Raw genomic sequence first — 26925 nt, 5'->3', positions numbered from 1 at the left:
AGGGTAGGGGTCTAATCGGAGCCATAGCCGCCAGTCTACACCACAGCCAGAGCAACGCGGGATGAGCAGCATCTATGACCTACACCACAGCTCACAGCAACTCGGATCCTCAACCCACTGAGCGAGACCATGGATCAAACCCACAACCTCATGCTTCCTAGTGGGATTCATTAACCACTGAGCCACAATAGGAATTCCTATTTGTAGACTTATTAATGATGGCCATTCTGACTGGTGTGAGGTGGTATCTCATGGTAGTTTTGAGGTGCATTTCTCTAATAATCAGGGATGTTGACATTTTTTCATGTGCCTGTTGGCCATCTGTATATCCTCCTTAGAGAAATGTCTATTCAGGTCTTTTGCCCATTTTTCCATTGGGTTGTTGGATTTTTTGCTGTTGAGTTGTATAAGTTGCTTGTGTAATTTAGAGATTAAGCCCTTGTCAGTTGCATCATTTGAAAGTATTTTCTCCCATTCTGTAAGTTGTCTTTTTGGTTTCATTTGCTGTGCAAAAGCTCGTCAGTTTAATTAGGTCCTATTGGTTTATTTTTGCTTTTATTTCTGTTGCTTTGGGAGACTGACTTGAAAAAACATATCTTTAAAGTCAGAAGAGGTTAACTTCTATTACAAACAATTTCAAGATTTTGGTGTTTTAACACCTACTGCTTTACCATATCACCATCCAACATGTTTCTCCAAAGGCATATATGGTCCACTGCACACAGTCGGTCAGGACACAGGTTCCTTCCATCTTGAGACACTTCCATCTTCAACCAAGTTTCCTGGGTCTGCATGAAAGGAGAAGACATAGCGCACAGATAACACTTATCTGCTCTTAAGTTTTTTAGTATTTCTATTCGTCTCCATTGGAAATACTTCATTACATAGCCACATGTGTATGCAATGGAATAGAAAATGAAAATTAGCTGAGTTCTGGGGAGGGGAAGGAATGGACTTACAGAGTATATAATAAACTAAGCCCTGCCAAAAGGAGTTTTAGGGTCATAAAATTTGAAAGGTCTCAAAATGCACCCTATATGTAAGCTAATAAGTCAGTTTCACATATGTATATATATGTGATATATATTAATATGTAATATACATTGTACATTATATATAATATGACTTTATTTTTATATTTTCCTATATTAAGCCAATAGATTTTTTAAATCTTAAAGAGGAAAGCTGTAGATTAAAATTATAGCAAATTATTATCAAGTGTTACCTTGATTTTAGATCTTTGGAAGATAACAGCAACATAAAAATAGTCAATAATCTGCAACATTAAGGTCAATGATTTTTAGCATTAAAATCAATTTACAGTATGTTTGCTTGAGGTGCACATAAATTTGAAGAGGCAGTAAGTATAAACAGAATAGCTGATTTCTTGGATGCCCTCCAATATAATTATAGCTATTCACCCTTGTGACTATATGCGTGTGCAGCTTAAAGCTATTTCCCTGCCCCAAGCCACACTTGCAGTATTTTTAGATAGGTTTACAACTGACTGAAATGCAAAAATCTCTGTAAATTAGAAAAAAATACTCTCTAAAATAAATACACAAGAAAATTTACATAGTAGATTAAACATGTATTATGTCATCCATGTCATTTCCTAGCTTATAATCTTGTGACTTGGAATTGAGTTATCCCTAAGTATTTAATCACAAAATAGTGTATTTCTAATAGGCAACTGTAAAGAAAATCATCAATCACATTTATTACAAACATCTCATAAAACAACAAAACATTTATGGGATTGTGGAAGGCAGCTAGGTTGTTCTGTAATGTGTAAAGATTTGCATATATAAAAAAAACAGCAGGCAGCAAACAAGGTTTTGTTTCTCTATTTTCCAAAAAGTAAAATTGCATTTGATGCAATGTCTACTTAATTTTTATTAAAATATATTATATCTTTTTGTCAGTAGCAATGATAATCACTATATTCTAAGAAGCTTATATTTTGAGATAACTAAACTCAAATATATATATGTGTGTGTGTGTGTGTGTACTCTTTCTCCAGCCCCAGGGTGAATCAGAACTCCTCAAACATATTTGTGATGTTAAATGATATTACCTTGTATTTCGTGCAGATATATACATATGTGGAAGTGTTGTTATTGGTTTTTATTATTGTTTTGCTCTCTATGATGAAGATATTTAAGTGACAATAGTGTTCTCAAAATAATTCTGTTTATAGCTTACATAGCTGGCATTGTTTGTATGTGGGTAAGAATAAAATGTGATTTTATGGAAAGAAAGTAGTGCTCTTTTTATCTGTAGCCTTAAGGCCGCCAACTGTCGATACCTTAATCCACTAATCCCCTCTGTAATCATGCGTTCATGTGCTGTGCAAAAACACTCAGAAATCATTTTAAGAAACTCTTTTTCTTTCCTAGTCAAAAGTACACACATTGTAGGCTACATGTTATAAAATGGCTAATAAAATATTTGAATATTTATGTATCAGCAACTGAAAGTTCTTGCTTTGGGGTAGACCTTTCCATTTTCTGACAAAGTAAAAAACAAATGTCATAAAGTTTGAAGAAACAAATAGAATAGTAAAGAGAGAAATGAATGCCATCACGCTGTACACATTTACAGGATATTTTTACATTTGGCTTTCAACCGCTTTTAAAGATTCTGCCTTCTAATACTTGTCAGATGCTAGTATTTAATTTTTGTATGATGCATAGAATTTCTCCATATTAATATATTTATATAACAAATTTCTGAATGTTTTAGTGATTGATTCTGCTGACCAAAATGTGCTTTCAGATTAGAAGTCTTTCTTTTTTTTCCAGAGAAGACACCAGCTGGGACAGAAGTCTGACTGCCAAACAAAAGAAATGTATGGTTTCTTCAAGAGTTCCATCTAGCAATTGGCGATGCTATTTAAAAAATTGCATTTTTAATGAAAATTACCTAAGGATTTAGGGGAAAAAAAAAAAAAAAAAAAACCTTAGGTTAAAATGGCCTAGCTACCTATTCTCAGGCAGTATTAGCATACTGATTGGCCGTTACTTCTGTCACTCTTCTGACTACAAAATTATGACAGGCGCCACAGTAGGAAGCAAATGATCATTAATACCCAGTCCTCTGGGTCACAATAAACTGTCATTCAATTGCATACAAATAAAATACACAAGATTTGTCTGGCAAGGGGACAAAAAAAGAAAGATGCTTTTGCAAAAGGGTTTGATACTACAGGGTCCCAGTAGGATGGGACCACTGAAAGGGTTTTTTTGTCACTCTACCTCATCATGGTAAGGAGATTCTTTTATATAGATTTCCTTTAAAAATATCCTCTCTTTCTCCACCTGAGCTCTTTGAGCTCTTCAATTAAATGGCAAGGTCTTGCTTCTAAGGAGAGAGAAAAAAAAACCTTTATAATCCTATAATTAATCCCACAACATAGAAAGCAAAAGAAATTCTATAATTCCATTAAAATGTAAGACAATGCTCTCTTGTAGTTTAAATATAATGTGCAAAAAATTCTGATTAATGTATTTGAATAATCTCATTGCAATGAGTAGGGATGAGATAGACTTCAGTATCATAGGCTTGATGAGATCAATGTAAGCACACCATGTTTAGAAAAATGATACATGAATGGTATTATTGTTGAAACTCCACTGTCTACTTGCTACATTAAAAGATAAGGTCAAATTTCAGTTTAATTAAATATTACCACATGATTGAGTTTGTACCTTCTTATAACCAGGTGATATAGTACTGAGGAATAAATCAGGGCAACACTTGTAAAGAACTGTGAATGATTAATTATTTTGATATTTATTAGAGCAACAATTACTCTGATGAATGTTTAATTTTTCAATCACTAGGCTAAACTTTTCCTGAAAGCATGCAGAGAATATGGTGATTATTGGTAGACTCAAATGTTTCATGGATTGTATATTCATCAGTCTTACCTATAAAGACATTATTTTAACCTGAAAAAGTACAAGTGCATATATTTACAGTCTTCAAATACAATTTGCTTAATTAGTTTAACTTTACTGCTTTTTCTACATGTTTATTCTCCTTGTGATTTTTCCAGTGAAACAGAAGTTATGCTCAAGGATTTGATTTATACTCCCAACTTCTAAATCAGCTTTAAAAGAATTTGAATAAGAAAAAGTTGCTGATTCTATCATTTAAACTCTAGGCTAAAAGAAACAAATTACTTATACCTCACCACATAGATGAATATCAAATGCATTACACTAAATGAAATGAGCCAGACTCAAAAGGCTACATAATGTATGATTCCATTTATATGAAATTATCTATAAGGACAAAAAGCAGATCAATGGCTGTCAAAAGTTGGAGATGGGAGAAAAAGTTGAGCAAATAAACACAAAGAATTTTTTGGTGTAATGGAGCTATTCTATATCTATATCTTAATTTTAGTGAAGGTTACACATGACATGCATTTGTCAAAACTCAGAGCTCTACAGTAAAATGAATGAATTTTGCATTTTGCTGTACACAAATTATACTTCAATAAACCTTACTTAAAAAAAATCCTCCAGGCTTGGTAATGTTATGACAGCACAAGAATGTTCTAAATTAGGGTTATTTAGTCTAGGCAAAGTAGTACAAATGATAGTCATATCTTTAGAACTGGGCAGTTTTTTCAGAATTGCCTGTAGTGATACAACTCTCAATATTGAATATTAGGGAGAGTGAGAGTAGATTAAAAATATTCCCTGCTATTTTAATCTCTCCCTTATGTAGCATTAAGCAAAAGCAAAACTCCAATGTTAGTTAACAAGAAATAGGTGAAAGGGATTAAGAGGTACAGAGTTCCAGCTATAAAATAAGTCAGACATGGGTTGTAATATACAGCATAGAGAATTTAGTTAATAATATTTTAGTGACTTTGTATGGTGACAGATGGCTACTAGACTTATTGCTGTTATTATTTTGTAATGTATTTAATGTCAAAACAGTACGTTGCATACCTGAAACTAACATAATATTGTACATCAACTATACTTCATTTAAAACAAATAATTTTAAAATGACACTTCACCAGGGATAGATTATCATCTTCAATGTGAAAAAAAAAATGGCAGAAAATGCAGTTCTGTTAAGCAAACTAACTCCTTCCCCTTTCTTGACTTGTTCTCCATTTTTATGCCTTAGACCCAAGGACATTATGAACTACATTGCTAATGTCAATTAAATAATCCACATCTTTCTTTAGCCTGGTGGCAAAAGGCATGTGTCATTTTTACAACTGTGAATACATTTCATGGTATAAACCTAGAAATGTCACCTCTCAGATGTGACAGAATTGCCGCTATGTCCCAGTAACTCCCCAAAATGATTTTTAACCGAGAAAATCAAGAGCAACTCTTTTCAATAAAATTGCAGAGAAATTTTTGGTAGTCTCAATGTTATTAGCCAGTTTGGATTATAGCCAGAACTGAGACATAAAAGTAGAAGAAATAAACACTTCCCAATTATTTAGTTTAAAATAAAGAACAAGTGAAAAATTACCAGCAATTGGAAAGAAGAAAATAAAAAAAAATGATTTGGATATTATGTGACATAATAATCATTAAAATTATGTATATAAATCTAAATCCATAAAAACAGAGAAACCCCACAGAGGGAAATTTCATTTCCAAATACATCTGCAATCAAGTTAGATGAAAACTAGCTATACATTCAGTAAAACCTGATTAGCTTATGCTTTTTGTCAGGCATTTCTTGGTGCTAGAGATAGATGCTTAACACAAGAGATATTCTTCTTGCCTTCATGGACTTTGCAATCTAAATCATCAGAAGTATATAATTTTGTGCCAAAGGGGATTATAATTCTATCTTGCATATAGAAGGAAAAATTAAAGTTATATTCCATATTTTTTAGGACATCACACATTAGGTGCATTTTTTAAAAATACATGAAATAATTAGTTCTTCAGGAGTTTTGAATGTGACTCAAATCAATATTTTGTTAGACACAATGACCAATTATTACAAGATTATCCCCTGAATTTCTGGGCTGAACTTTAAACAGAATTAATTAACTCTGCTTCAAGGTATGTTAGCTTCTCAAATTATTTTCTTACAAGCCTTTAGGAGTAACAGATAATAAACTATTGATTATATAGACAGGAATGTATTTCTCATTGTCATTTATTTATTATTACTCATATCCTTAATATGTTTATCCCTGATTTATAAAATTCTCTTTCCTGATTTGTAAATCATTTAGAATTCCTCTAAAAGTTCAGTTTATTATTTATAAATGTGACTATTTAGTATGATTTGCTATTATAAAATAATTTTATAATATTTTTGAACATTTTTTAGATAGGCACTCATTATAACCCATTAACACATGCATTATATCTCTAATAAATCAATGTGATCTGAATATTATGATTTTTTAAAAAAAAATACTTGTTCTTAAGTGATTTTTAATGCAGATATAAGACATATAGGCCAATGTAATAGAATAGAGAACCCAGAAATAAACCCTGACACCTATGGTCAATTAATCTTTGACAAAGGAGACAAGAACATAAAATGGGAAAAAGACAGTTTATTCAGCAAAAATTGCTGGGAAACCTGGACAGCTGCAATGCAAATCAATGAAACTAGAACACACCCTCACACCATGCACAAAAATAAACTCAAAATGGCTAAAAGACTTAAATATAAGACAAGACATCATCAAACTCCTGAAAGAGAACATGGGCAAAACATTCTCTGACATCAAATGTTTTCTCAGGTCAGTCTCCCAAAGCAACAGAAATAAGAGCAAAAATAAACCAATGGGACCTAACCAAGCTTTGGCACAGCAAAGGAAACCAAAAAGACAACTTATAGAATGGGAGAAAATACTTTCAAATGATGCAACTGACAAGGGCTTAATCTCTAAATAATATAAAGAACTTATACAACTCAACAGCAAAAAAAGCCAAACACCCAATTGAAAAATGGACAAAAGACCTGAACAGACATTTCTCCAGGGAAGATATAAAGATGGCCAACAGGCACATGAAAAAATGCTAAACATCCCTGATTATTAGAGAAATGCAAATCAAAACTACCATGAGACACCACCTCACACCAGTCGGAATGGCCATTATTAATAAGTCCACAAATAACAAATGCTGGAGGGGGTGTGGAGAACAGGAAACCCTCCTACACTCTTGGTGTGAATGTAAGCTGGTACAACCACTATGGAGAACAGTATGGAGGTACCCTAGAAATCTATACATAGAACTACCATATGACCCAGCAATCCCACTCTTGGGCATGTATCTGGACAAAACTTTGCTTGAAGTTCATTGCAACACTATTCACAATAGCCAAGAGCTGGAAACAACCCAAATGTCCATTGACAGACAATTGAATTAGGAAGAAGTGGTATATATACACAATGGAATACTACTCAGCCATAAAAAAGAACAAAATAATGCCATTTTCAGCAACGTGGATGGAACTAGAGACTCTCATCCTGAGAGAAATAAATGAGAAAGACAAATACCATGTGATATCACACATCTGATATCTAAAACACAGCACAAATGCACATTTTAGATAGACTTGTGGTTGCCCAGGAGAGGGGGAGGGAGTGGGAAGGGTTGGGAGTTTGGGGTCAATGGATGCAAACTATTGATCATGGAATGGATTTACAATGAGATCCTGCTTGTAGCACTGAACACTATGTCTAGATACTTACAACACAGCATGACAATGGGAGAAAAAATTATGTATGTGTAACTGGGTCCCCATGCAGTACAGTGTGAAAAAAAAAGTGTGTTGGGGAAAATAATAATAAAAAATAAATTAAAAAAAAAGAAAAGAAACATATGCTGGATTATCTGTTGTCAGCTAGTTATCACCATTTCTCCCTGTTGAGGTGTCCTCAGCAGAGAAGAACCAAGCAACTCCATTCCAGAATTCTCTTGCCCACCTGTTCTGAATTAGAGGACTCTTAATGAGAAACACAAGAAATTTTGAAGGAGGTAGAAAAGGGGAAGCCATCATTTTTTCAATACAGTTGTGTCCAGATACTCAGGCAAATGTGAGCTTCAAAGAATCATCTACATAAGGTTCTTGAGAAAATTGGACATCGGTCCTGCTGGCCAAGATGGTCAATGGGAACTACCCAGAGTTTTGGGAGGCTAACCAGCACCTACATGAGCTCTTTAAAAAGCCACTCACTTCAGTGCTGCATGCTGGGGGACTTTGAAAACCTTACATAAGCCCTAATTTCCTTTATCAAAAACTTTTATACTCCAAAACATAGTGATTCTGTTTGCCTGATCAAACTCCAACTGATATAAATTTCACGCAATACAAAACTACAGAAATTTAAGTGGTATTTACTTATTTATTGCTTTTTAGGGCTGCAGCTGTGGCATACAGAAGTTCCCAGGCTAGGGGGTAAATCAGAGCTGCAACTTCCAGCCTATGCCACAGCCACAGCCACAGCAAAGTGGGATCCAAGCTGAGTCTGCAACCTACACCACAGCTCCCAGAAATGCCAGATCCTTAACCCACTGAGTAGGGCCAGGGATCAAACCAACATCCTCGTGCATACTAGTCAGGTTCATTACCATTGTGCAACAACAAGAACTCCAGAAATTTACGTGTTAAATCAAGTGGTTTAGACTATGAATGTAGGGAATAATCAACCGGATAAGCTTTTTCACAGCAAAAGAAACCATCAACAAAACAAAAAGACAACTTGCAGAATGGGAGAAAATATTTGGAAATGATGAAACTGACAAGGGCTTAATTTCCAAAATATAAAAACAGCTCATACAGCTCAATAAAAAAAAAAAAAAAAAAAAAAAAAACAGGAGTTCCTGTTGTGGCTCAGTGGATAACGAATCCGACTAGGAACCATGAGGTTTCGGGTTCAGTCTCTGGCCTTGCTTAGTGGGTTAAGGATCTGGCGTTGCCGTGAGCTGTGGCGTAGGTCGCAGACGAGGCTCAGATCCTGCGTTGCTGTGGCTGTGGTGTAGGCCAGCGGCTACAACTCGGATTAGACCCCTAGCCTGGGAACCTCCATATGCCACGGAAGTGGCCCTAGAAAAGGCAAAAAGACCAAAAAAAAAAAATTCAAATAAAAAAAATGGGCAGAGGACTAAATAGACATTTCTCAAAAGACATGTAGATGGTCAATGAGGCACATGAAAAGATGCTCAACATCACTAATTATTGGAGAAATGACAATCAAAACTACAACAAGGTACTACCTCATACTTGTCAGAATGGCCATCATTAAAAGGTCTACAAATAATATACTGGAGAGGATGTGGAGAAAAGGGAACTTTCCTACTCTTGGTGGGAATATCTATTGGTACAGACAATATGGAGAACAGTACCAAGGTTCCTTAAAAAAACTAAAAATAGAAATGTTGGAGTTCCTATTGTTGCTCAGCATTAATGAACTCAAATAGTATCCATGAGGACATGGTTTCAATTCCTGACCCAGCTCAGTGGGTTAAGGATCCAATGTTGCTACAAGCAGTGGCAGAGGTCACAAATGCAGCTTGGATCTGGCATCACTATGGCTGTGGCATAGGTGAGCAGCTGCAGCTCTGATTTGATTTGAACCCTGGCCTGGGAACTTCTATATGCTGCAGGTGTGGCCCTAAAAAGAAAAAAATAAAAATAGAATTGCTATATCATCTTTCAATCCTACTTCTGGGCATATATCCAGATAAAACTAAAATTTAAAAAGATGCATGCACTCCTATATTCATGGCAACAACATTTACAATAGCCAAGACATGGAAGCAACCTAAATGTTCACCGACAGATGGACAGATAAAGAAGTTGTGGTATAGATACACAATGGAATACTACTCAGCCATAGAAAATAAATGAAATAATGCCATTTGAAGCACCATGGATAGACCTAGAGATTACTATACTAAGTTAAGTCAGAAAGAGAAAAACAAAAACCACATGATAGACTTATATGTGGTATCTAAAATATGACACTAGTTAACTTATTTATGAAACAGAAACAGACTCAAACATAGAAAACAAATTTATGGTTACCAAAGGAAAAAAAAGGGTGGGAAAGGGATAAATTAGAAGTTTGGGATTAACAGATACTACTACTACATATAAAATAGATAAACAACAAAATCCTACTGTATAGTACAGGGAACTATATTCAATATGCTCTAGTAAACCATAATAGAAAAACATATGAATGAATCACTTAATATCAGAAACTAACACAACATTGTAAATTAAGTACACTTCACTAAAAAAAATAAGTAAACAGACTATGAATGTTGTAGAGGTTTGGGGGAAGAAAGAAGACTACATAAACCTTGAGGGTAAAATTTTTGTAGAGTTACATCACATCAGGACTCCATGTATTTTACCTCTTCCTGACACAGCAGCTCCCAAAACTTCCATGGTAATAACAATTGGGAGAAGATGTTATCTATGTCTAAAACTTTCAAGAGTTTCAAGGATATACAAAACATTATTTATTCAGCTATTCAACAAATAGATACTCTTTGAGCAATTTCTTTGAGACAGCTACTATTCTAGGTACCTGGGTTATGTGAGTGATTGAAATAGGCAAAGTTTGTCTCAATTAAGGAGTTTAGGTTGGAGCAAGGAATTATCATAAAAGAAGCAGTTTGCTTAATAAAAATTATATGATGTGATCAAAAATGATACTAGTATCAAGAAACAAGAAAGAATACCACATATTCAAGAAAACAATACACTTAAAGGAACTAGAAAAATAAGAACAACTAAACCCCAAAGTTGATAGAAAAAAGAAAATAACAAAGCTCATAACAGAAAAAATATGAAATAGACAGTAAAAAGATAATTTGAAAAAATCAATATGGCTAAAAGCTGGGTTTTGAAAAGATAAACAAAACTGATAAAACATTAACTAGATTCATCAATAAAAAAAGACAGGACTCAAATAAATAAAGTTATAAATGAAAGTGGAGATTTTACAATGGATACTACAGAAATAAAAAGAATTATGAGACTACTATGAACAATTATATGCCAATAAATATGACAACCTAGAAGAAAATGATAACTACTAAAACATACAAGCTACCAAGACTAAATCATGAAGAAATAGAAAATCTGAGAAGACTGATTACTAATAAGGATATTGAATCAACAATCAAAAAAGAAAAGCCCAGCAAACAAAAGTCCAGGATCAGATGGCTTTACTAATGAATTATACCAAATATTTAAAGAAGAATGGATACCAATCCTTCTCAAACTCTTCCAAAAAACAGAAAGTGAAGAAACACTTCCAAACTCATTTTACGGGACCATCATTAACCTGATACCAAAAACATACAGGGACACCACAAAAAAGAAAATTACAGGCCAATATACCCAGGGAACATAGATATAAAATTCCTCAATGAAATAACATCAAATCAAACTCAGAAATACATTAAGATTATCATACACCATGATCAACTTGGATTTATTCCATGAATGCAAAGAGGTTTAACATGCAAAAATAAGTCAATGTGACAAATCACATTAACAAAATGAAGGATAAAAGTTATCTGATTATCTCAATATATACAGAAAAGACATTTGACAAAATTCAACATCTATTTATGATAAAAAATTTTCAACAAAGTAGTTATAGAGGGAAAATACCTCAACATAATGTTTGGTATAATAAGCCCACAGATAGCATCATATTTAATGGTGAAAACCTGAAGCTTTTTCTCTAAGTTTAGGAAAAAGATAATGATGCTCCACTCACTCTTGCACTTTTATTCTTCACAGTATTTGAAGCCCCAGCCAGAGCACTTGGACAAGAAAAAGAAATAAGGGGCTTCTAATTTGGAAAGAAAGAGGTAAAACTGTCATTATTGGAAGATGACACAAAATTATATTTTGAAAACCTTAAATATTTCAATGAAGAAAAAACTATACGATACTAAAGACAAATACCATATGATATCACTTGTATCTGGAATCTAATATATGGCACAAATGAACCTTTCCATAGAAAATAAAATCATGGACATGGAGAACAGACTTGTGGTTGCTGGCGGGGGGGAGTGGGATGGATTGGGAATTTGGGGTTAATAGATGCAAACTATTGCTTTTGGAATGGATAAGTAATGAGATCCTGTTTTATAGCCCTGGGAACTATATCTAGTCACTTATGATGGAGCATGATGATGTGAGAAAAAAGAATGTATACATATATGCTGTGACAGGGTCACTGTGCTATACAGTAGAAAATTGACAGAACACTGTAAAAGATATAATAGAAAACATAAAAATCATTATTTTAAAAAAAGAAGGCTCAAATGAAAAATATAAAAATAAAAAAATGAAAACCAGACCATATTTTTAGCAGTTTTGGTAACTGAACTCACCATTCTGTTGAACCCTGGACATACACTACAATGCAGGTAATCCTTAGACCAGTTTTCCAATCCATAAGTTCAAAACCTTGACAGTTTAGGGAAGCTAGTGCAGAAAACAGTACGGAGATTCCTCAGAAAACTGAAAATAGAACTGCCATATCATCCAGCAATGCCACTCCTTGGCATCTATCTAAAGAAAACCATAATTTGAAAAGATATAGGTACCCTTATGTTCATAGCAGCACTATTTACAATGGTCAAGACATAGAAACAACATACATGTCCATTGACAGAGGAATGGATAAAGAAGATGTGGTTCATACATACGATGGAATATTACTCAGCCATAATAATAAAAGAAGTTAAATAATGACATTTGCAGCAACATAGGTAGACTGAGAGATGATCATACTAAGTGAAGTAAATCAGAAAAAGACAAATACATATAATATCACTTATAAGTGGAATCTAAAATACCACAATCTATGAAACAGAAACAGATGCATGGACATAGAGAAAAGACTTGTGGTTGCCAAAGGAGTAAGGTGGGGAAGGAAGGATTGGGAATTTGGGACTATTGTATATAGGATGGATAAACAATGAGATCCTACTGTATAACACAGGGAACTATATTCAATATCCCATGATATACTATAATGGAAAGAATATATGTATGTTTAACTGAATACATATATAGTATAACTGAATCACATTGCTGTACAGCAGGAATTAACATAATATTGTAAGTCAACTATTCTTCAATAAAAGTTAAAAAGAAAAAACCATAAGATACTAAAAATAAAGAAAATTATAGGCAAATATATTTGAGGAATATAGATGCAAAAATTATCAACAAAATTTTAGCAAACCAAATCCAACGACACATAAAAAAGACTACATACCACAACCCAGTTCATCCTAAGTTCACAAGAATGGTTCTACACAAATGAAACAATATAATACACCATATTAACAAAAGAAAAGCTAAACACCATGTGATCATCTCAACAGATGCAAAAGAAGCTTTTGATATAATTCAACATCCATTCATGACAAAAACTCTTTCCAAAGTGGATATAGGGGGAACATATCTCAACATGATAGAGGCTGGTTATCACAAACCCACAGTCAATATAATATTCATTGGAAAAAAAAACTGAAAGCCTTCTTGCTAAAATCTGGAACAAGACAAGGATGCCCATTCTCACCATTTTTATTCAACATAGTTTTAGAAGTCCTGGCCACAGCAATCAGACAAGAGAAATAAATAAAAAGTATCCAAATTGAAAAGGGAAGAGGTCAATTTTTCACTACATGCAAATGATATACTATATATAGAAGATGTAAAGATGCCACACGAAAACTATTCAATCTAATGAACCAATTCAGCAAAGTAGCAAGATACAAGATTAACATTTATAAATTGGTTGTATTTTTGTACAATAACAATGAAATATCACAAAAAGAATAAAAAGACAATACCTTTTAAAATTGCACTAAAAATTAAATACATAGGAATAAACCTGACCAAGGAGGTGGAAGACATAATTATACACTGAGAACTATAAAATATTAATTAAGGAAATTAAATAGCATTCAAAGAAATGGAAAGTCCATGCCCTTGGGTTCAAAGAATTAATATTGTTAAAATGGCCATACTACCCAAAGCAATCTACAGATGTAATGTGATCCCTATCAAATTACCCATGATATTTTTCACAGAACTAGAACAAATAATCAACAAATTTACATGGAATCATAAAAGACCCAGAATTGCCAAAGCAATTCTGGGGTTGGGGTGGGGAAACAAGCAGGAGGCATAACTCTCCCAGACTTAAGACAATACTAAAAAGCCACATTAATCAGAACAGTGTGGTACTGGAACAAAATCAGACATATGGATCAATAGAACAGATGAGAGTCCAGAAATAAACCTAGACATCTACAGCCAATTAATCTTCAACAAAGGAGGCTAGAGTATAAAATGGGGGAAAAAGTGTCTTCAGTAAGTGGTACTGGGAAAATTGGACAGCCACATGTAAATCAATGAAATTAGAACACACACTCAAACCATGCACAAAAACAAACTCAAAATGACTTAAAGACTTAAACATAAGACATGACACCATAAAACTCCTAGAAGAAAATATAGGCAAAACATTCTCTGTTATAACACATAGAAATGTTTTTTTTTTTATGTCAGTCTCCCAACGCAATAGAAATAAAATAAATGAATGGGACCTAATCAAACTTACAAGTTTTGCGCAGCATAGGAAGCCATAAAAACAAATGAACAAACAAACAAAATGAAAAGACAACCTATGGAATGGAAGAAAATAGTTGCAGATGATGCAACCATCAAGGGCTTAATCTCCAAAGTGCACAAACAACTCAAAAAACTCAAAAACAAACATTAAAAAAAAACTTAATCAAAAAAAGTGCAGAAAGCCTAAATAGACATTTCTCCAATGAAGACATATGGATGGCCAATAGGCACATGAATAAATGCTCAACATCACTAATCATTAGAGAGAAGCAAATTAAAATGACAATGATGCACCACTTCACACCAGTCAGAATGGCCATCATTAATAAGTCTACAAATAAAAATGCTGGAGAGGATGCAGAGAAAGTGAGCCCCCTTACATGGCTGGTGAGAATGTAGATTGGTATAAACTTCTATGGGAAACGGTATGGAGATTTCTCAGAAAATTAAATATAGAACTACCATATGATGCAGCAATTCCATTCCTGGGCATATACCCAGATAAAACTATAATTTAAAAAGATATCTGCCCTCCTATGTTCATAGCAGCACTATTCACAATAGCCAAGACACAGAAGCAACCTAAATGTCTATCAAAAGATGAATGGATTAAGACGTTGTACATACATATAATAGAATATTACTCAGTCATAAAAAAGATTGAAATCATGCTATTTGTAGGAACATGAATGCAACTAGAGATTCTCATACAAAGTGAAGTAAGTCAGAAAGAGAAAGACAAATATCATATAATATCACTTAAATGTATAATCTAAAATATGGCATAAATGAACCTATCTACAAAAGAGAAACAGACTCACAGACATGGAGAATAGAATTGTAGTTGCCAAAGGGGAGAGGGAGGGAGTAGGGTGGACAGGTAGTTTGGAGTTAGTAGATGTAAACTCTTAAATTTAGAATGGATAAGCAATGAGGTCCTACTATATAGCCCAGGGAAATATATTCAGTCTCTTGGGATAGACCTTGATGGAAGACAAAGAAAGAGTATGTGTATATATATGTATATGACTGTATATGACTGATGGCTGGGTAATTTTCTGCACAGGAGAAATTGGCACAACATTGTAAATCAACTATACCTTAATTAAAAAAAAACTGTTAGAACTAATAAACAAATTTACTTATGTTTCAGGATACAAGTTTAATACACAGAAATCTGTTGTTTCCATACACTAATAATATCATAAAGCGAATTTAAGGAGTCCCTGTTGTGGCTCAGCAGTAGTGAAACCAACTAGTATCCATGAAGATGCGGGTTCAATCCCTGGCCTCAATCAGTGGGTTAACGATCCAGGTTGCTGTGAACTGCTGTGAACCAGGTATAGGTCGAAAATGTAGATTGGATCCTGCATTGCTATGGCTGTGGCACAGGCCAGCAGCTGTAGCACTGATTCAGCCCCTAGCCTGGGAACTTCCAAATGCCACAGGTGTGAACCTGAAAAGAAAAAAAAGAAAGAAAGAAAGAAAGAAAGAAAGAAAGAAAGAAAGAAAGAAAGAAAGAAAGAAAGAAAGAAAGAAAGAAAAAAAGAAAGAAAGAAAGAAAGAAAATTTAAGAAAACCATTCCATTTACAACTGCATCAAAAAGAATAAAATATATAGCATTACATTTAACAAGCAAGTAAAAAACTGTGTACACTGAAAACTATAAGACATTAATGAAAGAAACTGAAGAATACACAAATAAACAGAAAGACATGGATTGGAAGAATATCATGAAAATGTCCATACTACCCAAAGCAATCTAAAGATCCAAAGCAGGAAGTTCCCGTCATGGCACAGTGGTTAATGAATCTGACTAGGAACCATGAGGTTTCGGGTTCGGTCCCTGGCCTCGCTCAGTGGGTTAACGATCCGGCGTTGCCGTGAGCTGTGGTGTAGGTTGCAGAAGCGGCTCGGATCACGCGTTGCTGTGGCTCTGGCGTAGGCCGGTGGCTACAGCTCCGATTCGACCCCTAGCCTGGGAACCTCCATATGCCACGGGAGCAGCCCAAGAAATAGCAAAAAAAAAAAAAAGACAAAAAATAAAATAAAATAAAATAAAAAAGATCCAAAGCAATCCACATCAAAATACTAATGGAATTTTCCCCAGAACTAGAACAAACAATCCTAAAATTTGTATGAAGACAAAAGCCATCAAATAGCCAAAGCAATCTTGAGAAAGAAGAACAAAGCTGGAGGCAGTCCACTCTCTGATTCTGAATTGCACTACAAAGCTATAGTAATCAAATCAGTATGGTATTGGCATAAAAACAGTCAACGGAACAGAATAGAGAACCCATAAATTACCCATGCCTATGCAGTCAATTGACTTATGATGAAGGAGCCAAGACTATACAATGGAGAAAGGACAGTCTCTTCAATAAATGATTAATGTTGGGAAAACTGGACAGTCAGATGCAAAAGGATGAAGCCAGATCACTATCTCACACCATACCTAAGAATTAACTCAGAATGGATTAAAAACTTAGATGTAATACCTGCAACCATAAACCTATCCAGTAAGTCTATGATAAATGTCTGAGAAGATAGGGCCAAAAAAGAAAACAGAAAAATATAGTTGGTACAAACTACTAACGTCAGAAATTTTTTAAAAAGAGAGAAATCACCACAGATCCTAATTAAGTTTTAAAAATAATAAAAGCATACTGGGGAAGACTGTATTTTCTGGAAATGGCTAAAACTTTCCATCCTACATACCATTTTCTCAGTGTAATTTTTATATTCCTCCCATTTGGAGGTGTGGTTTTTGTTCTCTCCCTTGAATCTGGATTAATGTGTGACTCTAGAAGATTTTATGTGACTTCTAAGGGAAGTTCACAAAAAGTGATAACTTTCTATCTGGTTTTCCTGGAATATTAGCTGTTTTAATGGTGGGAGTTTAGGTAAGCTATTCCATAGCATTGCTGCTGTGGAATCTATTTTGTTTGGCCAAGTGGCCTACAGGGGACTACATTAGACCTCTCATTGTAAGCACATGCCCCAGATTAATAGCACATAGTCACAAGTAACTGTAAGTTCATTTTTTTTTTTTTTGCTTTTTTGCTTTTTTTTAGGGCCACACCTGTAGAATATGGAAGTTCCCAGGCTAGAAATCAAATTGGAGCTGCAGCTGCCAGCCTATGCCACAGACACAGCAACAGGGGATCTGAGCCTCACCTGTGACCTACACCACAGTTCACGGCAATGCCAGATCCTTAACCCACTGAGCAAGGTCAAGGATCAAACCCACATCTTCATGGATACCAGTCAGGATCATTTCCTCTGAGCCACAATGGGAACATCCAGATGCAAGCTCTTAATATGACTTCCCCAACAGCCCTTGTGATAAACAATCTTTCCTACTTCCCAGTCTTCTCCTTGCATATCCCTTAGATAAAACCTTCTTGGAGTTTACCAAAATCCTACTCTTTTTGGTTTGAATTGAATAATTAAACCTTAACCTGGGAGACCCAAGGAGCTCCAGGAACAGAGGCTATGGATCCTGATAAAGGTGTGCACCCCCATATCCAGTCTCTCTCTCTCTCTCTCTCTGCGTGTACCCTGCTTTGACCCTCCCATGTAGCCCCTTGAGGTGTGCCATGTACTTCTTCCAGGACCGTGAGTACCAGACTTCTCTATTTCAATTTCTCTTGTGATCTACTTACCATCCAGCACCCTATGCTTCATTTAACAAATGTTAACAAAGTCATAACATGTAACCCAACATTAGTTAGGGTAAGTATAAGCAGACTTTGGAGAGGACCTCATGGAAAGAAACCAGGATTTCTTTGCCCATATTTCTGACTGAACTCCCAGAAAGCACTAATTTGATTTGCCAGACATATGAATGAGTCTTAATGAAAGGTAAACTTCAAGCCCAAGCTGATCCAACCTAGCCATTTATTCATACAGAAACAAGCTGCTCGAATAAGTTCAGGCCAAATTGTAGTATAATAAGTTGATAACAATTTGTTGTTGTTTTAATAGAGCAAATCATCTAAGATTTCAGGTAGTTTGTTAAGCATCAATAGATAACTATTATAGCGGTTATAAAAATTGTCAACAAATTAAAATATTTAGTCGAAATGGACAAATTACCAGAAAAACAACATTTATCAAGAGATTCAAAAAAAATAATATATATTAAAAATCCTACATCTATTAAGTAAACTGAATTAAAACATCCTTCCAAAATAGGTTTAATCAAAGTCCTCCTAAAAAAAATTATCAGTCAATTTAAGAAATAACACAATGTGGAGTTCCAATTGTGGCTCATCAGGTTAAGGATCCAATGCTGTCTCCATGAGGTTGTGGGTTGATACCTGGTCTCGCTCAGGGGGTTAAGGATCTGGTGTTGCCACAAGTTGCAGTGTAGGTCACTGTGACTCAGATCCAGCATTGCTGTACCTCTAATTCAATCCCTGGCCTGGGAACTTTCATATGCCACAGGTGCAGCCGTAAAAAAAAGAAGAAAAAAAGTAAAAATAGCTATATTATATTACACTCCTGTGTATGATGGAGTAACTTTATTAGACTAACATTCCTGCCAAGAACAATAAAAACTAGATAAAATATACAATGCATGTGTCTGATTTGATATCTACCAAGAATACTAAAAAGAAAGGAGGAATACACTATAAAATGAGCTCTGCACATGCCTTTTCTTTTTTTATCAAGGATTGGTTGAATTAAAGTATGAGGAACAGAGGCCTTGCACTAACAGTAACCAAAAATGTTTATTGCATTCAGGATATGGCATTTTCTAAAGGACCAGTCTTTAAGAGATGAAGAGTCTTAGTATCTTGTGCTCTAAATTCTATGTGTAATTTCCTTACTAGTCATTTTCTGCATCCTCTGAATCTTCAGTTCCGTTACTTCTCAGGAACTAAATACAGTGTTTGAAGCTTGGACTCTAAAGAACTGAACAGGAGTTCCCATCATGGCTCACCAGTTAATGAATCTGACTAGCATCCATGAGGACGCAGGTTCAATCCCTGGCCTTGCTCAGTGGGTTGGGGATATGGCATTGCCATGACCTGTGGTGTAGGTTGCAGCCACGGTTTGGATCCTGTGTTGCTGTGGCTGTGGCAAAGGCCAGCAGCTACAGCTCCAGTTCAACTGCTAACCCTTGTCTGGGAAACTCCATGTGCTAAAGGTGCAGCCCTAAAAAAAAGAATTAAAAAAAAAAAAAAAGAGTTGAGCAAAGATGTGAACGGTCCTGAAAAGTTTATGGCCCAACAAGTTGAAACATTTCCAGTAACTCTGGGGCACTTCAGCTGAGACTCAAAAGAGCTTCAACATGGAAGTGATGGTTACTCCCTAGGATTAAAAACAGACTAGATAAAGTTCAGGGCTAAGTATAGCCTAAAACACCCAACTGACTAGATCAAAATGATCTGTCTAGAATTTGTCAGCCTTTAAGGAGAAAAGTAAACCCTCTCTGAAAGAAAATAGAATCATAAGGAACCTCTATAATTTTTTATGCAAAATGTCCAATATTTGATCAAAAATCACTAGTCATGTCAAGAAACTACGTATAACTGCAAACCAGGAGAAAAAGATAGGCATTCTAAAGAGAACCCGAGAGATACATATATTGGAATTATCAGATTTTAAAAGAACTATTGTGGATATATTCAAAAATTTCAGGAAATGATGCAGAATTTTATCACAACAGAGAACACTATTAAACTGATATTATAAAACTGAAAGAAAAAGACCAATATTAAAATTTACATGAAGAGACCTAATTCCATATTAGTTATGTTAGAGATATATCAGTATAAAATACGTAGAATGAAGCACAGAAAGAAGAGGGTAGAAATTTAGAGAAGAGAAGAAAACATATATGGGAGATAGTAAATAGGACTTTATTTTATTAAAGGCACAGAAGGAGAGGAAAGAAAGAATGGGGCAAAACTATATTTGAGAAAAAATAAGGCTGAGAATTTTCTAATGCAAAAATAGACATCATGACAGAGATTCAAGATATCTGTAAACACTAAGAAAATCCACCTGGAGATATACAACAAAAGTTCTAAAAACTGAAGAGAAATGTTTTTAATTATAAAAATAGACAAAAAAGCAACAAAAATGATAAACAATTTTTCAATAGCAACAATAGAACATGATGGACCATATGTGAGAAAAAGAAGACATACAGATGGTTGATATGTATATATGCACTGTACAGCAGAAATGGACAGAACACTTTAAATCAACTCTAACAGAAAAAATTAAAATCTTTGAAAAAATGGAAACCAGAATACAGTACAGCAACATCATTAAAGAGCTATAAGAAAATAAGTGCCAAGTTAGAGTTCTTACCCCACCAACAGTCAGAAATAAACTTAACATAAAAGATATTTTTAGACAAAAAATAAACTGAAAGAGGTTATCAGCAGCAGTCCTGCAATAAAATAAATACTAATGGGAATTCTTCAGATAAAAAAAAATTATCCTAGAAAGAAGAACAATCATTAAGGAAGGAATGAAGAACACCAGAAAGAATAAATATTTGAAGAACTCTAAGCAAACATTGACTGTTTAAAACTATAAGAGTGCCACACGAGAGTATAATATTGAAATGATTAAATTTTATAAAATAGCATTTTATAAGGCAGGAAGGGGCTAAACAGAGTTAAAGTGTTGTAATAGCCTTGTGCTGTCTAAGAAATAGAAATAGTATTAGTTGAAGGTAAATATAATGAGTCTAGAGCGTTTATTAAGATCCTTAATGCAGTACTTTTGAACTGTTTCTTCAATAATAGATAGGTCCCATAATCTGTGTTGTTCTACACTATAGCCTTTAGCTACATCTGGCTACTGAGCACATAATATGTGCCTAGTGGGGTGGAGGAACTGAATTCTAAACTTCATTTAATTTAAATTTAAATAGCCATATTTGGCTAGTAGATACTATATCAAACAATACAACTCTGAAAAAATCATTAAAAATGTGTAAAAGAACATATGATTAACAAACTAACAGAGAGGGAAGATAAGAATTTTTTTAAACATGCTTTATCTAAAATGAGACAAGAATGGTGAAAAAATAACAAAGAACAAATGAAACACCAACACCGCCAACAAAAGTTGTATGTAGTAAGGTAGTAGATTTAAATCCAAATAGATAGGAAATTATACTAAATGTGAATGGAGGGGATACACTGAGAAAAGCCTATGATTGTCAGATCAGTAAATTTAAAAAATATATATATGTATTTTGCCACTACTAATTTTAGTCATCAAACAAACAGGTAAAGAGAATGTGGGACTGGATGTGAGAAGTGAAAAGTAAACTGAATTGATATCTAAATAAATTTCCTGAAGTCCCCTTGAATAAATATCTACACGAACATATAACTATGTGATTCCTCTTTAGTGTCTTTAAAGTAGACTGAAAATGGGAAACTTACACATGGTCCATTATCTGCCTTATTTTTAATCATCACTAGCTTCTCAAAGAAAGATCCATAGAGGAATATTCTGGCCATTTTTCCTGGATCCACATTACCAAAGAGTTGTTAAAGATGTAAGAATGCATTTCATGTTTCTGTGAATTCAAAGGATCTGTGCTGCCCTAGGGCATGTTCGTCAGTCAGGATTCCTCTCTCTAGAAGCGTCCTTGAATTCTCCCATTCTTCTTTCCATGTGTTCCTCACCCTAAGACCTCTTTTTTGCCTCTCATTTACTCATAGATAAAAATCTGTTATATCTCCTAACACAAGATTTTAGGCTATTGAGTTTAACACAGGTATTACCTGAGGTCTCCTGAGGTGAACATAAAAGTAAATGAAATTTGGCCACTGCCATGCCAAATTTTCTACATGATTTCTCATTTTGCTAATAGAGTGTCTGAGAAAGTATAAAGAGTTATTAGAAACATTGATTCTGGAATCAGAAAGACTAATATTCAAATAATTGATTTCTTGACTTATTGTCTTAAGTTTCCTCATGTACAAAAGGAGAATGATCACCTGAGGCAAATTTATCATTAGGGAATAAGGCTTAAACATCAAGACTTTTAGCAAGAGCAATCTTGAGAAAGAAAAATGGAGCTGGAGGAATCAGGCTCCCTGATTTCAGACTAGAAGAGAACATAGGCAAGACATTCTCTGACATCAACCTTACAAATGTTTTCTCAGGTCAGTCTCCCAAAGCAACAGAAATAAGAGCAAAAATAAACCAGTGGGACCTAACCAAGCTTTGGCACAGCAAAGGAAACCAAAAAGACAACTTACAGAATGGGAGAAAATACTTTCAAATGATGCAACTGACAAGGGCTTAATCTCTAAATAATATAAAGAACGTATACAACTCAACAGCAAAAAAAGCCAAACACCCAATTGAAAAATTGGCAAAAGACTTGAATAGACATTTCTCCAAGGAAGATATAAAGATAGCCAACAGGCCCATTAAAAAATGCTAAACATCCCTGGTTATTAGAGAAGTGCAAATCAAACTACCATAAGGTACCACTTCACACCAGTCAGAATGGCCATCATTAATAAGTCCACAAATAACAAATGCTGGAGGGGTGTGGAGAAAAGGGAACCCTTCTATACTCTTGGTGTGAATGTAAGCTGGTACAACCACTGTGGAGAACAGTATGGAGGTACTTTAGAAAATATACATAGAACTACCATATGACCCAGCAATCCCACTCTGGGCATATATCCAGGCAAAACTTTCCTTGAAAAATACAGGAGCACCCACATGTTCATTGCAACACTACTCACAATAGCCAAGAGCTGGAAAAAGCCCAAATGTCCATTGACAGATGATTGGATTAGGAAGAAGTAGTACGTACACACAATGGAATACTACTCAGCCATAAAAAAGAACAAAATAATGCCATTTGCAGCAATGTGGATAGAACTAGAGATTCTCATACTGAGTGAAGTAAGTCAGGAAGAGAAAGACAAAACCATGTGATATCACATATCTGGTATCTAATATACAGCACAAATGAACCTTTCCACAGAAAAGAAAATCATGGACTTGGAGAATAGACCTGTGGTTGCCAAGAGGAAGGGGGAGGGCGTGGGATGGACGGGGAGCTTGGGGTTAATAGATGAAGACTATTGCCTTTGGAATGGATTAGCAATGAGATCCTGCTGTGTAGCACTGGGAAGTATGTCTAGTCACTTATGATGGAGCATGATAATGGGAGAAAAAAGAATGTATACTTATATGTATTAACTGGGTGACCATGCTGTACAGTAGAAAAAAAATAATGTATTGGGGAAATAAAAAAAAACTAAAAAAATAAAAGACCAAAAAAAATAGATAACCAAAAAGTTCCTATTATATAGCATGGGGAACTCTCCTTGATATGGTTCATAAACTATAATAGGAAAAAGAACCTGAAAAAATGTTATATATATATATATATATATATATACACATATATATATATAAAACTTAATTACTGTATTGTACACCTGAAACTGGCACAACATTGTAAATCAACTATACTTCAATTTTTTCAAAACTTTTTTTAAAAAGACTCCTCATTGATGGACTACTTGGAGACTCTTCTGAGGGCCCTCACAATGTGTTCATAAAATCTTTTATTTCTATAAAACTTCTTAAAAGGTAGATATTTATATCTTCTTCTTAAAGAGTCCCTACCCCCTAATTTTAAAAGCTTCATGTTTCTCTCACAAAACATGTTCCTTCCATAATGGTAATAATAAACATATATGTTTGTGAAGAAAATTAAATAGAATGAAACTTTTTCTTTTTTTCTGGCCACACCTGAAACATGCAGTTCCCCAACCAGGGATCAAACCTATGCCACAGCAGCAACCAGAGCCACAGCAGTGATAATACTGTATCCTTAACCCACTGAGCCACTATAAAGCTCCAAGATAAAACTTTCTGCTGTCTCTTATCCTTCTTCCATTATCAACTAATTCCTCATTGCCATCTGTATTTTAGCTTAATATATTTCCTCCACCCTAGGTCAGTTAGGTATGGAGATCAGGGCTTTCTAAGCACTCTCATTTCTACTTGTTGACAGAGAGTTATGACTAAATGATTATTTCCATAGTTGTTTGCTGTTATGGCTGTGTCCTCGGCTAGAATGTAAACTCTAAGGAAGAGGAGTTGATATCTACCATGTTTATCATGATAATTCCCTCTGCTTATAAGTGCTAATAAATTGGTTAATTCAACATTAATGGATTAATAATAAATTAATATCTGACACTTAGTACAAATGAATACTTATTTTCATTAATGTACAAATACTTCATTAATATACAAGTAAAGCCATAAAGAATAATATTAAGATAACAGTTAAAATAGTTTTTTTGTTGTTTGCTTTTTGGTTTTTGTTTGTTTTGTTTTGTTTTGTTTTTGTTTTTGCTTTTTAGGGCCTCACCTGCAGCATATGGAAGTTCCCAGGCTAGTGGTTGAATCTTCAATTGAAGTTGCAGCTGCTGGCCTAGCCATAGCCACAGCAATGCAGGATCTGAGCCATATCTTTGACCTACACCACAGCTCACGGCAACCCAGATGCTTAACGCACTGAGTGAAGCCAGGGATTGAGCCCACACTTTCATAGATAATAGCTGGGTTCATAACTAGTATCTGAGCCACAATGGAAACTCCTATTTTAGTTTCAAATTGGTTGAGGTATTTTATGTCTGACAAAATCTTAGAGGCCTGATATGGAAGTCTACATATGGGAGTAAAAAACTTAAATTTATATGATTATCACTATATTTCACTTGTGGATTTTACTTTAATTAACAAACATGGATTTTTTTTTCTTACTACAGACAATTACCACACAATTCATCTTGTGCAAAAAAGGCTAAATTCAGGTTTTAGGCCATTCCTAACTGTTAATATGCTGGTATTGAGAAAAGCAGTTAGTGGGGAAAAAATTCCTCTTCAAACTTGTGCTGTAATTCAGTTATAGCTGGGTTTAAATTCAAGCTTAGACACATACTGGTTGCAGGATTTGAGGAAAGTTGCTTAATTTTTCTAACTTTTAGTTTTCTCATGATGTCATGATAACACATACCTCACATTGTTAGGGTAAGCACTGTCAATGAATAAAACCTTACACCATACTGAGAAAAAAAGGCAGTATTTGCCAATTGTGAGCTATTTTTACTTTTAAAACTACAAATAAATTTTTAACTAAAAGTTCTAATCACACTATACTATTTGGCAATATCAGGTAGATAATGCCTTTGTTTTATTCAAAGGAAAAGCTCTATTTAAAAGTTTGGATTTTTTTTAAGCATATTTTGATTTGGCTTCATACAAAGACCTATCTAGCATAACTCTGATAGTACATTAGAAGATAAACTTTTTAACAAAACACAAATTTATTAGTCATTATTCTAATTTAATTTGGAAAGAAATAAAGAAATAACAATACTGAACAGGTACACATGCCCTAGTAATTATCAGAAACAGATTGTAATTCCTTAAATGTTCTTTTGAAATAGTATAGTGTTATTTCTGAACATTATATGTTCCATATCAAGGATGACTATTTTTCTAGCTCTGCTCTGGAAATACTGTATTGCACATACTGGAACAAGAAAATTCTGCTAAACATATTCCAATAAACTTATGGGCAACATGGAATGCTGTACCCTGAGAAAGTAGAAAACTTCTCATGAGAATGTTTGAAATGTCACTCCGGTTCAGTTTAGATCAGAGTGCAGGTGGCTCTACAAAGCATTTGCTGGAGGCTGCGTGTTTATACAGTTGTTGCTTCCAGGATGGTATTGATTGGTTAGGCAACTAATAAAACAAGCAGGCTTGCTTTCATCTCTGTGCGTTTTGGGGCTTCTAAAAGATAGAAAAGTGGTTTTAATTATGACATGTTCTATTCACTTACTTTTTAATTCTTTTTTCTTACTTGACCATTCCAATCCACATCCTTCTCCTATTTCAGGATCTGTCTCCTTGCTCATGATTCCAAAGCCCCAGATGCCTTAGAAAGCAAATAATCCTGAGGAAGACATTCTTCCTGGATCCTTCAGACAGAAACACTTAACATCAGAAAAATTAATAGGCCTGATAGTTCCTATAACATCAATTTCTATTCACAGTTACTTATTTTATTTATGACCTGATCTATATGGGCCAAAATTTCTCAGTTGCAAATAAAACTAAAATTTATCATGGAATTTATGAAAAATATCCTTAAAATAAGATGTTCTACATTTTATATGACAGTTTGAGTACATGAAATCATACTGTACACTAAATCATTGCATATCTGTGTGGATTTTATGTATAGATAGATGCATATA

At 34.4% G+C, this 26925-nt stretch overlaps 1 protein-coding gene across 4 annotated transcripts in view; it reads right to left on the bottom strand.

Moving 5' to 3' along the window:
- The window catches only part of LOC110256311 (uncharacterized), a 611762-nt gene that overhangs the window by 457855 nt on the left and 126982 nt on the right, over positions 1-26925 (bottom strand). For all 4 annotated transcript variants that reach the window (XM_084990011.1, XM_084990015.1, XM_084990014.1 and 1 more), the window contains exon 3: positions 672-788. In XM_084990011.1, coding sequence (XP_084846137.1) covers positions 730-788 — 59 coding nt within the window. In that variant the 3' untranslated portion in view covers positions 672-729. The remainder of the gene's footprint in view (positions 1-671; positions 789-26925) is intronic.

The sequence above is a fragment of the Sus scrofa genome, chromosome 13 (genome assembly GCF_054392235.1).
Source record: "Sus scrofa isolate SSC_HxYL_T2T_F1_AM1 chromosome 13, Sscrofa_HxYL_maternal_Yorkshire_Landrace_v2.0, whole genome shotgun sequence".
NCBI lineage: Eukaryota > Metazoa > Chordata > Mammalia > Artiodactyla > Suidae > Sus > Sus scrofa.
Note: the sequence above shows the minus strand (reverse complement) of the source record. Positions and strands in the feature narration are given on the sequence as shown.